The 15,119-nt window shown below is 36.5% G+C and overlaps 2 protein-coding genes across 2 annotated transcripts; both read left to right on the top strand.

Moving 5' to 3' along the window:
• The first annotated feature begins 8,343 nt into the window (after nt 1-8,343).
• Nucleotides 8,344-10,691, top strand: LOC113316362 (protein NRT1/ PTR FAMILY 4.6-like). Its single transcript, XM_026564561.1, has 5 exons — nt 8,344-8,495; nt 8,581-8,798; nt 9,040-9,480; nt 9,553-9,674; nt 9,759-10,691. The coding sequence occupies exons 1-5, from the start codon at nt 8,405-8,407 to the stop codon at nt 10,573-10,575; spliced, it is 1,689 nt and encodes a 562-aa protein (XP_026420346.1). The 5' UTR covers nt 8,344-8,404; the 3' UTR covers nt 10,576-10,691.
• A 699-nt stretch (nt 10,692-11,390) lies between these two features.
• On the top strand, nt 11,391-14,509 carry LOC113316369 (protein NRT1/ PTR FAMILY 4.6-like). The gene is made up of 5 exons (XM_026564566.1): nt 11,391-11,536; nt 11,761-11,978; nt 12,776-13,216; nt 13,388-13,509; nt 13,600-14,509. Exons 1-5 carry the CDS (start codon nt 11,446-11,448, stop codon nt 14,414-14,416), a joined length of 1,689 nt encoding a protein of 562 aa, XP_026420351.1. The 5' UTR covers nt 11,391-11,445; the 3' UTR covers nt 14,417-14,509.
• The last annotated feature ends 610 nt before the right edge of the window (nt 14,510-15,119 follow it).

Raw genomic sequence — 15,119 nt, 5'->3', positions numbered from 1 at the left:
GTTCGTGCATGTCTTCAATTATAGTATATAGTTTTTTCTCAAAGAGGAAACTTTCAATTTATTGATCTCCTATAATTGGCTGCTAACCACTCCCATCCACTCGGTACTCCACTGGGATCCCACACTCGGCAGATATATAGATTTGATTGATTGCAACTCTTTGACAACCTGTGCCATTTCCATCCGTTCATTGGGTGATTCAACAGAACACAAGATCGCAAGGTTGATAATCCCTGTCAAAGCCTCGCATAACTTGGCCTCACTCGCTCCATTGATCGGAATTTCATTGTTGTTATCATTACCTTCCGCACGGATATGAGAAAGTGGCATTGTAGGGTCGATGTGCATTACTCGATCTGGACGGAGAGCTTTCTTAGAAAAGGTCTGCAGGCTTAAACCATCTGCAAACATGTCATCCGTGGGTCTCTTTCCAGTAAACATCTCTAGCACCATGATCGCATAACTGTAGACGTCTCCATTAGTCGAGACCTCGCTACCCAATTTAGCCTCTTATCCCGACTGAAGTACTGTTGGTATGGTGCTCAGCCTCAACATTGATAATGACTCTGTTGGAGTCTTGCAACAATAGAAGAAACGTCAGATGTATCAAACAATAAATATAAGGAACCGTATCAAACAACTCTACCACGAACAAATTGATGAGGGCAGAATCACAGGTTCAACAAGCTGTCCTTAATACATTAGTTCGCGGGTATACTCTAAAGTAATGCTAAACCCCAACGTGCGAAGATGTGTTCAGAATAAGACTGACTGATATAACTTGTATTAGCACAATACAAGTTACCCACTCTTAAACTCAGCAACGGAGATGGAAGTAAACCGCCGCACGAAAATAAAAGCAAGAAGATGAAGAAAAGTAGACCTAGAGATGGTCGCTGCTGGTGTGTTTTGAAAAGAGATTTTTGAGTTGTATTTATAGGAAAATTAACTTGCAAATCAAGTTAGGTTTAGGTTTTTTCTTATAAAACGAGTTTTGTTTCTTGTAAAACAATTAAACACACAAAAAAAAGAATTTTTCCATAAATAAAACTCTTAAATAAATTATTTATCAAGTTAAAAACTTGCAAAAAATAATTTCAAGTAGACACGGACTTGATGCTTGGTACACGCGCATGGGCATGGGTCAAAACATGTATTTTTCGCCAAGTTTTGTTTTTGCAAAAGAGCTCCAAAATCTTTAAGAAAATCATGAAAAAATTGAGCAAAGAACAGTATGGGAAGGTGGTAAGTAGGAAACCAAAATTGAGTGAGAAGATAAATGGCTGGAACCTCAAAGAAGAAGCTAAAATATTCTCAACAGAAGATTTTGTCTGTAGAGCTCAGTGGAAGGTAGAGCTCGAACAAATTATATTATTTGGTGTGTTTAGAAAATGGCAAAGAAGAACAAAGTCCAAGTCTATTAATGAAGGAGAAAGAAACACAAGGTATCTCCATCATCTTGTCAATGGAAAGAAGGGAAGAAACATAGTTCACAAACTTGTGACCAATGGAAAAAATTATTTTAACCAAAAGGATATTAAAGATGAATATAATAAATACTTCTCCAATTTCTTTACTGAACAACAAGTCCCCTGTACCAGATGGGTTTGCATTGGAATTCTTCAAGGTGGCATGGCTAAAAGTAAAATAAGACAACATGGTTATACTGAAAGAATTTCAACATGAAGAACAATTAAATTGGAGGATAATCTGCTCTTTTATCAGCTTGATCCCCAAAAAAGAAGAATCCAGCAGGCCTAATCACTTTAGACCAATTAGTTTGGTCAGTGGAATCTACAAGCTCATTTCAAAAATACTTTCTAACAGGTTCAAAGCGTAATTCCTAAACTGATTTCAAAAAATCAAGGTGCCTTCATCAAAGGACAACAAATACAAGATTAGATACTGGTTGCAAGTTAGATGATTGATAACAGATTAAAGTACAAAATTCAAGGGATTCCATGTAAATTGGATATAGAAAGGGCTTTTGACAATGTAAATTGGCATTGCCTAGACTCAATATTGGAAAGTTCTGGGTTTGGTGGAAATGGAGACAATGGATTGGTTGGTGGCTCTCTGCAGCTCAATCCTCTGTATTGGTTAATGGAAGTACAACTCCACAATTCAAGCATCAAAAGGGACTCAGGCAGGAAGACTCACTCTCCTCATTTCTTTTCATTCTAGTTGCGTAGATCCTAACTAAGTTGTTGAATAAAGGATAAGAACGAAACATGTTATCAGGCTTCAACATCCACAACCAAATAAATGTGTCTCACCTGCAGTTTGCTGACGTCACACTGATATCCTTGATGTTGTAAGAAGTAGTGGAAAACCTTGTTTTCACCCTTCAAGTATATGAAGCAATAACTGTTGTAAGGGTTAACCTAGAAAAGAACACAGTAATCAACATTAGATCAGATCATAAAATAGCTGATTTAACTAATCTGTCGAACTATAAAATTGAGACTCGTCCATTAAAATAACAAGGCATGCCGCAAAGGTGCAACAATTAGAAAAAGTTCAGTTAGGGTTCCTATCATTGACAAATTTCAGAAAAAATAGCAAAATAGAGAAGAAGATTATTATCCAGAGCTCAAAGAATGGTGTGAATCAATAGTGCTTTAGCAAGTTTTCCAGTATACTTTATGTCTCTTCTACAGATTCCAGCAGAAGTAAAAAAGAAAATGATAAGAATTATGAGAGAGTTTTTATGGGTGGAATCTCAGAGGGGAAGAAGATCTTCTTGATTGGATAAGATAAAGTGAGCAAACCCGAACATATGGGAGGATTAGGTTTAAGTTATTTAAAAGCAATAAACAAAGCTCTTTTGGCCCAATAGAGTTGGAGATACACAAGGGAGTAGGATTCACAGTGGCGAAAAGTAGTCCAGTTGAAGACAAAATCAGATGCAATGTGTTAGAGCACTGCCCGATCGAACTCGCAAGCGTTGTTATCTCAATCTTGTTTGTCAATGTTAGTGATCAAAACATAAGTCTTGATTTCTAGTCTATTTATAGTGATATATGTCTCAGACTAGGATAAATTGTGTAGTTGAGCATTACGCTTCTCGGCGTTCATCAATTGAAGATGAAGAACTGCTTAGGAGAGCTTGTGGAACTTCATCAACAAAAGGTATGTGCAGACTAAAACTCATCTATCACTTGGAAAGTCTATTTCTACTATATCTCTTATATTGAGACAAAAGTCATATTACTATATAGTATTCGATTATGCACATTTGAGATTTCGAGCTTAGATTAACTCGCTTACATATTTCTCGAAATATGTGTTGGTAAGCTTTCGCTTCAACCAAGATCATTTATATTCTTGACGAAAGTCAAAAGATGATCATGTGAAAATCTCCGAGTAACATCTTACATGATTTGTCTGATACAATCATTTGGTGTAGACTTGGAATATTTCGTTATGATTATTTTAATAACTTAAAATTGCTTTGATGCTAATAGTGTGTGAAAACGACTATTGTCATCCTCTAAGAAAGTTTCAATGATTGAAATAAAGTTTAGAACTATTGGATTATAAACATAGTGTGCATTCTTGCATATATGTGATCCATGATCGGAACTAGAGTATGCGTACCCGTATGTGTACTTGAAGTTGTGAAATTCCGCGTACCAAGTACACATACCGGTACACATACTTGCGTAAGGTATAGGTCCGGGAATTTCTGCTGGATTTTGTAAGTGTACTTAGGTATGCGTACCCGTTCCCATATTGGCGAACCCAAACTCAGATCGGCTACCTAGGTATGCGTACCCGTATGCATACTTGAGTGGTTAAAGTTCTAAGATCGGTTTGTTCATGAACTAATACATTTATATATTAAGGAATGCATTCTTTGCAAACAGTGGCTATAATTCTCATGAATTTATTCGAGTGAATCAAACCGATTTTTCTTCAATTGTGTTCTTGTATACTTTCATGGGAATATAGCAATTGAAAAACTATTTAACTAGTTTCATTTGAGTCATTTGAAATATTTATGATTAAGATGAATAAGGTTGATATGAGAGTGTTCATATAGCTAACCTTGGTTAACTACTTGGTGTACACGTTTAGGTGAGGTTACATAAACCTAAATTAGGGTACATTTCATATGTGTATAACAAACTAAGTTCGATCTAACGGTTGAAAGATATTAGCTTCAATCTAATCAGGTTTTCACCTAACAATGAATATTGAATGTTTTTTTACCAAGGTAACTTGGATTTCAAACCCTGATTTGAAAATTATATAAAGGAGAACTCTAGCAACTGGGAAACCTAATCCCCACACCTTCTGTGTGATACTAGTTTTATAAGCTAGAGTCGATTCTCCTTTAACCTTAGGTTTTTCACGAAATAGGTTAACGACTTAAAGACTTCATTGGGATTGTGAAGCCAGACCCAACTATTTTCTCTATAGTTGTGTGTTCTGATTTTGCTGTTTCTATCGTATTGAGTATTATCTTCTCTAAGATTTGCTCGAGATTTATTCTCCGATAAGCAAGATGAAAAGTAGTCACAAATATCTTCGTCTCATCGTTTGTGATTCCACAATATCTTGTTTCGCTACCATACGATTAAGATTATTGTGAGGTGATTGATATTTCTAGGTTGTTCTTCGGGAATATAAGTCTGGTATATCAATTGGTTCATGTTCACCTTGATTTACCAAAAGACGGAACAAAACTCGTAGGTATTTCTGTGGGAGACAGATTTATCTATTCCAACAGACTTTTCTGTATGATTCAAATTTGTTTACCAAGTCTTCGACTTTGGGTCGTATAAACTCTTGGTTGTGGGTGAGATCATCTAAGGGAATCAAGTGCGTAGTATCCTGCTGGGATCAACGATGTAAAGAGCGCAACTTTACCTTGAATCAGTGTGAGATTGATTAGGTTTCAACTACAGTCCACTCTGAAGTTCATTGGTAGTAGGCTAGTGTCCGTAGCGGCTTAATACAATGTGGTGTTCAAATCTGGACTAGGTCCCGGGGTTTTTCTGCATTTGTGATTTTCCTCGTTAACAAAATTCTGGTGTCTATGTTATTTCTTTTCTGCATTATATTTTGTTCTATAATTGAAATATCACAGGTTGTGCGTTGAATCGATCAATTGGTAAATACAACCTTCGGTTGATGATTGAAATTGATTGATCCTTGAACATTGGTATTTGGTACCGTTCAAGTTATTTCTCTTATATTCAATCGGGTTCGCAAATTCTTATTTGCTGATTGCAGATTGAATTGAGAGATGGAGATAAAAAAACTATTTGACATACTCTTCTCTAAATTGAGTCTGACTGTCTAGTTAATTCTCTTGAAAGTATATTGGAGTTTGTCTATTCAGATTAACAAACGAAATATTGGGTGTGGTTGTTGTACTCCCACTTTTTCAATTGGTATCAAAGTAGGAAAACACGTTTAAGGCCTTATAAGTCTGTGTTTGTGGAGATTCGACTCTATGGACATATGTTTTATCTCAACAAATGCACCACCAGATCTAGGAATTTCATAATTCTCTTCCATGACTGATTTAATAAAAAATGTAGAAGAAATTCTATCTAAACTTCCTCCAGGTTTAAAATCCCTTGAAGTGTTTTCAGGGCTTGAAAAGGAACTTGAAAGCTTATCTCTTGATGTTGAGTTATACCTCTAAATCAAGTTATGATGAATAATACTCATGTCGAGGTTGATATTGATTTACTAATTAGTGAGAGCAATGCTCCCCCTCCGTGTAATCCACTTGGTTGTAGTAAACTAAACTTATTATAAGAGGAGTTTAAATCTCAGTCGTCTGACGGTATCACCTCAAAGCATGATTCAGTTCATTGGTCAATTCCTGATACCCTGTGTCATGATAATTGTTTGGTTTACTGTTGTAAACATGTCAGGATGTATTACAAGAGGAGTTTCCCTACGCAATACTAAACATTATCTGCAGACACTGTTTTTATTAAAATGAGACATCAGGGACTCAAATTTTTGTGTATCTCTCTAAAGTCTTTTGCAAAACTTGTAAAAACAGATTCTTGGATGTTTCTCAACTTTCTTGAATGCAAAAGTAACTCTTTCTTGGTGTCATGGTGAGCAAGACATTGTTCACCTCAACACAACTTATTTATGTTGAAAATGCATCCTCACCATAAAAATGCCATGTTATGTATACAGTAAGGGAAGCACAAGAAATGGGCACACATAATCCAAACTAGGTTCACAAACTTAGTATCAGAGAACAGTTGGATGGCAAAATAAAAGAGGCAAGAAACTATGCTGGAAGATTTGGGCAGTCTTGCCATTTGATGTTGTCTGGTCCATCTGTAGAGAAATAAATAGAAAAATGATGGGGAAAAAATGAGGAAGGGATAAAGGTTAAGTCATAATTGAGATTAAACGAAGAATATATCAATGGAGATCTCTTCAAAGACAGTTTCAAGTGATATCCTTCCGAGATCGATCATCAACTGGGAGGCAGTTACTAATTGTAATTAATCTAGTATTTCTTTGGGCTTGAGCTCATGGGCCTAGTTGTATTTGTATCAGACACATGGGCTGGATATGACGTCTTTCTTTTTGAAACCTATTTTGAGACATACTAGATTGTTTTGAGGCATGCTAGATAATGCCAAAATAGGGTCACTAAATAAAAAAAACATCACCCCTCATCCACCATTTTTGATAATGGCATAACTACCCTTATATAATTAGTGTAAATGATTATGATTAGAATTGATTAATTATGAATTTTAAAGATTGATTAAACATTAAATTATTAGTGGTGAATTAGTAGAAAAATCAAATTTATGTGAGAGAGTTGGGATTTTTGAAAGGAAGAAGAAGAAGTGAAAAAAAAAGCTTGGGTTTTGACTTTTGAGGTTTTAGTGATTACAAGTGACCAAAATGTGTGATTCAAATCAGAGGTAAACTTCTATCGAGGTTTAATTTCCTTTTATAAGTTGAATTTGCCAAAAAATTGAATTTTTAAAACCCAGATCTGCTGACCAGATGAACAGTTCGGCTGATAACTTTTGAGCCGAACCTCTGTTTTTTTGAAATTATACCTAGGTTCGGCTGATAACTTGTCAGCCGAACCTAGGTATAATTTCAAAAAAAAAAAACCAGAGGTTAGGCTCAAAAGTTATCAGCCGAACTTCACTCAGAAACTGAATCATCCACTAGGTTCGGCTTGAAAAATTGAGGTTCGGCTGGAAAATTGAGGTTTGGCTGAAAATATTGTAAAGTCGCATTAGCCGAACATAGTGTTTCTCTAAATCATACACTAAGTTCGGCTCAAAATTGATACTGCAAGATCAGCCGAACTGATCTTCTGAAAACCCTAATTTCATCTTTGAAATCATATTCTACCGATCAAACAAAATAAAATCAATCAAAAACAAGATGGGTTTGTTACGCATACATTCTAAAATACATCTAAGAGCAATTGAGATTTGGATTTCGCATTCCAACATCGCTCACTTCGATCCGTGTTTCCTTTGTTTGATTAATTTCTTTATTGAATTGTAGTCCTAGATGTTTAAGTTTAAAGTTTATTTTGATTTTTAATTTTAGGTTTTTGAGGATAAGGAAACTATGACAAATTGAAATTATTCAGGGATATATAGGTAACTACACTACCTTTAGACACCCCTTATAAACCCACCCTAGATAATATAATGGATGAGTATGCCTCAAAAAAAAATGAGTATGCCTCAAAATAGGTTTCTTTTTTTTATCAACAAATTTGCCCCCTATTTATCAAAAAAATAATAAATTGCCCCAAATCAAACATATCAACTGAGTCGGATATCAGAAAAACGGAAAAACAAACGATTTGACATCTAACTCTCTTAACGATTTAGATGCCAAGTCAGATTTACATCTAAACAAACAAGGCTGCTTGACTCACTGAAATATCAAGAGCCTGTCAGTGCTGTCACCACCAACACACAAGTCAAAATGAAACGAGTTATGTAAACTGCTAAAAACCGAAAAACGATTTTACTTGCCTCATAACATAAGTGCACTCGCCTAGGAAACAAAAACCAAAAAAAGTTGATAGTAATTCTACGAAGTACTGCACTTAATTCACTTCCAGTCACACTGACACATTGCAAAGTCTTTGCATCACCCTCTCATAATATGGGACCAGCAACGAAACGTGAATCAACTGATTAGCTCAATAATTGTTGGAGAGCAGAGACCACAAAAGAGAAAAATCAGATATTATTTTTAATATCTTTTTTAACTTTTATACACCAACTTTTGTGGGGGAATCAATTAGGATGGGACACTAGTCACGCATGGGCAAAAGAGGGAACTTTGTATATACAAGTTGCAGCAAGTACAGACTGATATCAACAACAAAAATTGGTACACCCATCCCAACTTTGAAACTGATACTACAATGGCCGCTGTTCAGGGCATGGTGGATTGGAAGAGAAAACCAATCAACAAAGACAAACATGGTGGAACTATAGCTTCATTATTCATCCACTGTAAGTGCATGTATTTGAATTTTTTAACTTCAAATCAACTTCTTCCAATTATGTGCATGATTTACTCAGGGTTCTATTTTCGTAGTTTTGGTGGTGATGACAAACATAACATTCATAGGGAATGTATTCAACATGGTCACATATTTTCGCCAAACTATGCACATGGATGTAGGGAGATCTTCAGCAACTGCGACAAATGTTATCGGTGTATCTTGCGCATTTGCCTTGGTTGGAGGGTTCTTCACAGATTCATACATAACTAGGTTTACTGGCATCCTAATTGCCGGCCCTATTGAGTTCTTGGTAAGTAAATTGCTCAGACTAATCTTTCAAAAATAGAATAATCTTAACCTCAATCTATATATCTAATTAAGAAAATGATTCAGGAATATATTCATTTTTATAATCTTTTATACTGTATGCTTGTTATTTGAAATGTGAAAATGAGCTAAGTTTCTGTAAAAGTCTGATTCTGGTGATAAATCTTGCACAATATCAACGAATACAATGTCGTGCAACCCATTATTGTTTCTCTATTTGACAGGGATATGTGTTACTAGCATTGCAAGCACATCTTCCGTCACTTAAACCACCAGTATGTGAAATGTCAGAGCAATTTAGTAACTGCAAACAAGTTCGAGGATACAATGCAGTTGTACTCTACATAGGTTTATACCTTGTTGCCTTCGGAGAAGGTTGTTTTCGAGCAAACCTTGCATCTTTAGGTGGAGATCAATTTGATGACGATGACCCAATTGAGTTGGAACAGAAGTCCAGCTTTTTTAATTGGTACACCTTCAGTGTTTCACTTGGAGGTTTAATAGGTGTGACTCTGTTAGTGTGGATTCAAGGGAACAGAGGATGGGATCTTGCTTTCACATTAGCAGCTGGTTTAACTCTACTAGGGGTGGTGGTGGTCGCCTCTGGCTTCTCATTTTACAGGAATTTGATCCCAATAGGCAGTCCTTTAACTCGGATGTTGCAGGTACACCAATCCAAAAATCACTGCACTTGAATCACTAGAGTGCAAATGTTTAATTGTACCTGCTTTTTTCAGGTTCTTGTGGCTGCATATCGAAAACGCAAGCTTCCCTTCCCTGAAATGGATGAAGAAATCTACTTAGAATATAGCAAGGAAAATAATGTAGGCGAAATATTGTTACATACTAAAGGCTTGGCGTAAGTTTGTAACCAAACATATGTATTAACTGCAATCTGTTTATTGGGGAGTGATTTGTGTGGTTTGCCAAATGCTACATGCAGATGGCTGGACAAGGCTTCAATATCAGATGGGAAAACTGGAGATTGGTATCTCTGCAGCGTCAGCCAAGTAGAAGAGATTAAAATTGTTATCCGAATGCTGCCAGTTTTTCTCAGTTCGATGATATGTTACATTCCAATGACTCTAGTTCAAACACTGACAATACAACAAGGAGGCACAATGAACACCAAGTTGGGTGCAATTCATGTCCCACCAGCATCTCTCTTTGTTATTCCCATAGTTTTCCAGCTAGTGATGCTAGTCATTTACGATCGAGCATTTGTACCATTTGCCCGCCGAATCACAGGGTGCCCAACTGGCATATCTCACTTGCAACGTGTTGCTGTTGGTTTAATAGCTATAATTATAGCAACCATTTTGGGGGCGGTTATTGAGAAGAAACGGAAGGGTGTGGCAGAAGACCATGGATTACTCGATTCAGGAAGCCCAGTGCCTATGTCTGTAATGTGGCTGTCTCTCCAGTTCTTTGCTACAGGTATTGTTGATGTTATGGCATTCGTTGGGTTGCTCGAGTTTTTCAATACTGAAGTGTCCAGAGGGATGAAATCCTTGGGGACTGCTATGTTTTATTGCAATCTAGGCTTGGCTTCTTTGCTGGGGTCTGTTCTTGTGGATGTAGTCAACAAAGTTAGTAGACATGGAGGTATTGGATGGTTAGAGGGAAATAACTTAAACCGAGACTATCTTGACCGATTCTATTGGTTTTTAACCATCCTTGGATTGGTGGCCTTTCTGAACTACTTGTATTGGGCAAGACGCTATACATACCGGCAACACAACCGGGCAGCAACTAGCTGAAAAGTCTACTGAACAGAAGTTAAGTTTCTATATTGTGTTGATCATATGACAAACCTTATAACTGTACTTACCCTAATGATTGTTTGTTTCTAATATAACTTTCTATATTGTACCAACGGATAGGTAGTGTTAAGTTTGGTCTACGCCACTATGGCCATAGACTCTGAAAGAAAGCAATGGAAAAATAGAAGATTCACATGACGAAACTCAATACAAAGTCCAAGGATATACTTACAAAAAAATATCTCTGCCGGAACCCACCATGTTCTGGATATAATTTCCCATAATTTGTCTAGTTCACCAAAAACCAAAGACATACATAAGATTATTTCTGTTTCTCCAATTTGCATGATAAGATTTAAAAGGACAGCTTTAACAGAGATTTTTACTGATGGGCTAAACTGTGGTCAAGAGTTTCACTTTCATTCTTAAGTTGATTCCTCATCACAAAAGGCTGAACCCAAAAATTCAAAAAAAATTTGTCTATGTTGAATTCATTAATGCTAAGCAGCAAACAACAAAAAGTATTCATTAGGATTGCCATAATTCACTTGACTAAAAATCGCACAACCCGGCGGCTAAACTATTAGTTGCAGTCACTTAAAGTATCATTGTATCAACATCTCGAGTCCCATTTCCATATTTTTAACTTATTAGAACCCAGCTACCTACATTATTAGAAATGGCATATTCTAAATTTTAAATGAAAATGAATCAATCATTTTGAAATGTCAATGGAATCAGTATGTATGGGACCTTGGATCTGTGGGCATGAGACAAAACTTATATACAAGTAAAGTGATAATAGAACTGCTTATAAAAACTTTGTATACATTTCAAGCTTGAAACAGAACAGAAACTGAAACTGCAATGGGTGTTGTCCATGGCATGGTAGACTGGAAGAGAAAACCAGTCAACAAAGACAAACATGGTGGAATTGGAGCAGCGACATTTATACACTGTAAGTTTGATATCCTCACTTAACCGGAACTAATTATATTATGAGCAGTTCAATCTTCTTCTTCTTCTTTCACCACTACTTACTTCTCTAGTTAGTCCATGAATAAAAACTGTTTTTTTTTTCGTTAACTACCTGAGATAACATGCCTCAAAGGAAAATTATAATAAATACTAGCTACTTCTCCACCGAGTACTTATGATTGTTTTGATATCCATGTTCTGCAGTTTTGGTGGTTATGACGAACCTAACATTCATAGGGAATGTATTCAACTTGGTTACATATTTCCGTCAAACCATGCACATGGATGTAGCGACTGCTTCAACAGCAGTAACTAACATCATGGGTGTAGCTTCTGCATTCGCGTTGGTTGGAGGATTCTTCTCAGACTCATACATAACTAGGTTTACTGCCATACTAGTGTTTGGTCCCTTCGAGTTCTTGGTAAGAGTCTTTTGCTCAAAGACATAGTAATCTTAACCCTAACTTTGTTTTTCTCCTGCGCAGAATCTTACTACCAACCTTGACTAAAATAATCTCGGAAGTAGCTTATTTCTCCTAAGTTTATTATACTACTATTTTAAAATAATTTCTTCACAGCTAATTTCTTGGTTAGGTAGAACCAATTTGAATTATTGTTCCTAGTTAGGTGTTGAAATGGATAGCTGTTAACTAAACTAACACATACTAGTAAACCGAGTTCCGCCGGTGGCAGAAATCAATTTTCTGATGCAAATAAATAGTTCACCAGCGTGGACTTCAGTGGGACCATACTGGTTTTTCGACCATAATTACTCAATCCCATGCTAGTTCTTATTATTGACACATTAAAGTCGAGAGGCACTAGTTGGCTTCTTTGACTATCTCGTGGAGCCATGACGCTGACATCCATTCTTATAAGAAGAGTAAAGCCATGGACCTGAAAATTGGCACTAAACGTTGATTCAAGTGTTGCACTCACTTCCTCTAGTTTACAATTTAGTTTGTAAAAGTTCTCTTTTTCATACCACTGGTCTAGACAAATACAACTGATTCAGGCGGCATACCAAATTAACATTAAAGCTAAGAATCGTATACCTATGCACAATTTTATAAACCCAGGGAGAAATGGAAAATGTAATCTCCAACATGTGTGTTCATATTTCTTAGGTTTATTCTTAAAAACTATGGAAACAAATTAACATAAGTTAAAGGAGCAAATATATTGACTAAGCAGCACAACTATTTCTTATGTTTAACAGGGATATGTATTATTAGCAACGCAAGCACATCTTCCATCACTTCAACCACCAGTATGTGATATCTCGGTGCAATTTGATAACTGCAAACAAGTTCACGGTTACAATGTGGTTATACTCTACGTAGGTGTATACGTTCTTTCCTTTGGAGAAGGCTGCTTAAGAGCAAACCTTGCATCCTTTGGTGGAGATCAGTTTGACGACAATGACCCAATTGAGTTACAACAAAAGTCTAGCTTTTTCAATTGGTACACTTTCAGCATTTCACTTGGAGCTATTATAGGTCTCACCCTAATAGTATGGATTCAAGAGAATAAAGGATGGGATTTTGCTTTCACTTTGTCAGCTGGCTTAGTTCTAATAGGGTTGATTGTGGTAGCCTCTGGTGTCTCATTCTACCGTAACCTAATACCAACAGGTAGCCCTCTAACAAGGATGTTGCAGGTAAAGTTTCTTGTAATCATATCCGTTCACAATTTCGATTGACTATTCCAGATTCCTACATTTGAACAATAAAAGTAAATGCAGATGTAATTGTACCTTCATTTAGTTTGGTGTCGCACCATCGACAAGCTTCATACCCAAAAGTTTCCCTGACTCCTTCACTTTTTTCAGGTTTTGGTGGGTGCATACCGAAAACGCAAGCTTCAGTTCCCTGAAATTGATGAGGAAATTTACTTAGCATATAACAAGGGAGAGAATGTTGGTGAAGTACTTCCACACACCAAAGGGTTAAAGTAAGTTTCCAGTAATTATGCTAAGAATTAAAAAGAGTTCTATAAGATTAAATGATTATTATTCTCAGGTTTGTTGTATGTTCCACGCAGATGGCTAGACAGGGCATCAATTTCTGATGGAAAAACTGGAAACTGGTATCTTTGTAGTGTTAGCCAAGTAGAAGAGATGAAAATCGTTCTTCGAATGGTCCCAGTTTTTATTAGTTCAATGATCTGTTACATTCCCATCCCTTTACTCCTAACATTAACAATACAACAAGGAGGCACGATGAACACCAAGTTGGGTGCAATTCATGTTCCACCAGCATCTCTCTTTGTCATTCCCGTAAGTTTCCAGCTGGTGATGCTAGTTATTTATGATCGACTATTTGTACCATTCGCTCGTAAGATCACGAGGTGCCCAACTGGCATAACTCACTTGCAACGAGTAGGTGTCGGTTATGTAGCTACAATATCAGCGACTGTTATAGGGGCCGTGATTGAGAAGAAAAGGAAAGGCGTGGCAGAGGCTCATGGATTACTGGATTCAGGCAACCAAGTGCCCATGTCTGTTATGTGGTTGGGTCTCCAGTTCTTTGTTCTGGGCATCAATGATGTGACCACATTTGTTGGGTTGCTCGAGTTTTTCAATACTGAAGTCTCAAGAGGGATGAAATCCTTGGGGACTGCTATATTTTTTTGCAATATCGGGTTGGCTTCTTTCATTTCATCTATTGTTGTCAATATAGTTAATAAAGTTACAAGACATGGAGGGATTGGCTGGTTAGAAGGAAATAACATTAACAGGGACTACATCGACCGGTTCTATTGGCTACTTTCTGTTCTTGGATTCTTGGGTTTCTTGAACTACATGTATTGGGCAAGGAGGTATACATATCGACAGCATAATCTTACTCCTGTTAGCTAAAATGTCGCTACTAAACAGGAAAATGTTTTTCCATGCTTTTTGTATATTCCAATTTCCATAAATATCAACCGTTTCTCATGTGTTTTAACTTCAGTCACAACTTGAGTTCTGAGTTGGCATATACATATTATTGATTTCAAACGGATACATAGACATGGTGAGAAAATTCATGGCAGTTATAGAAAATTGACGGGAAAGAATGGAAACAGTATGATGGCATTATTAAATTTTTGAAGGAAAGATCATAAGATAACTACAAACCTTTTTGCTCATGCTATCGATTTTGGGAGCTTTATTCTCATAAACACAGCATCACCATCACCATGTCCTTAAGCCATGACTTTTCCAATTCCCATGTTCTCATTAATGCATCAAATCCAAACGACTCCTCTTAATTTGCAACTGAATCAAATAACATAATACTACATCAAATCTATGGACATTTCGTCGAACAGTGCTGCTGCACAACCAAAATGCCCAACATTATTTTTTTTGCATAAATCAGTAATTTAATCCAATTACATCACCAAAAAATTTGTTACTGAGCACTTTTCAGCAACGAGCTGAACTGGTTGTACTCGCTAGTGTGGATTATATGAATGGTGATTCGGGTGTGTTAGGAGAAGATTTTTATCAAAAAATCAGATGTTTGGGGTCGTGAATTCTGTTTAATTATGTGGATTGGAATTCTATTGCAGGGTCA

Source organism: Papaver somniferum, chromosome 1 (assembly GCF_003573695.1).
Source record: "Papaver somniferum cultivar HN1 chromosome 1, ASM357369v1, whole genome shotgun sequence".
NCBI lineage: Eukaryota > Viridiplantae > Streptophyta > Magnoliopsida > Ranunculales > Papaveraceae > Papaver > Papaver somniferum.
The sequence above is the reverse complement of the archived record's forward strand: the minus strand, read 5'-3'. Positions and strand labels throughout refer to the sequence as shown.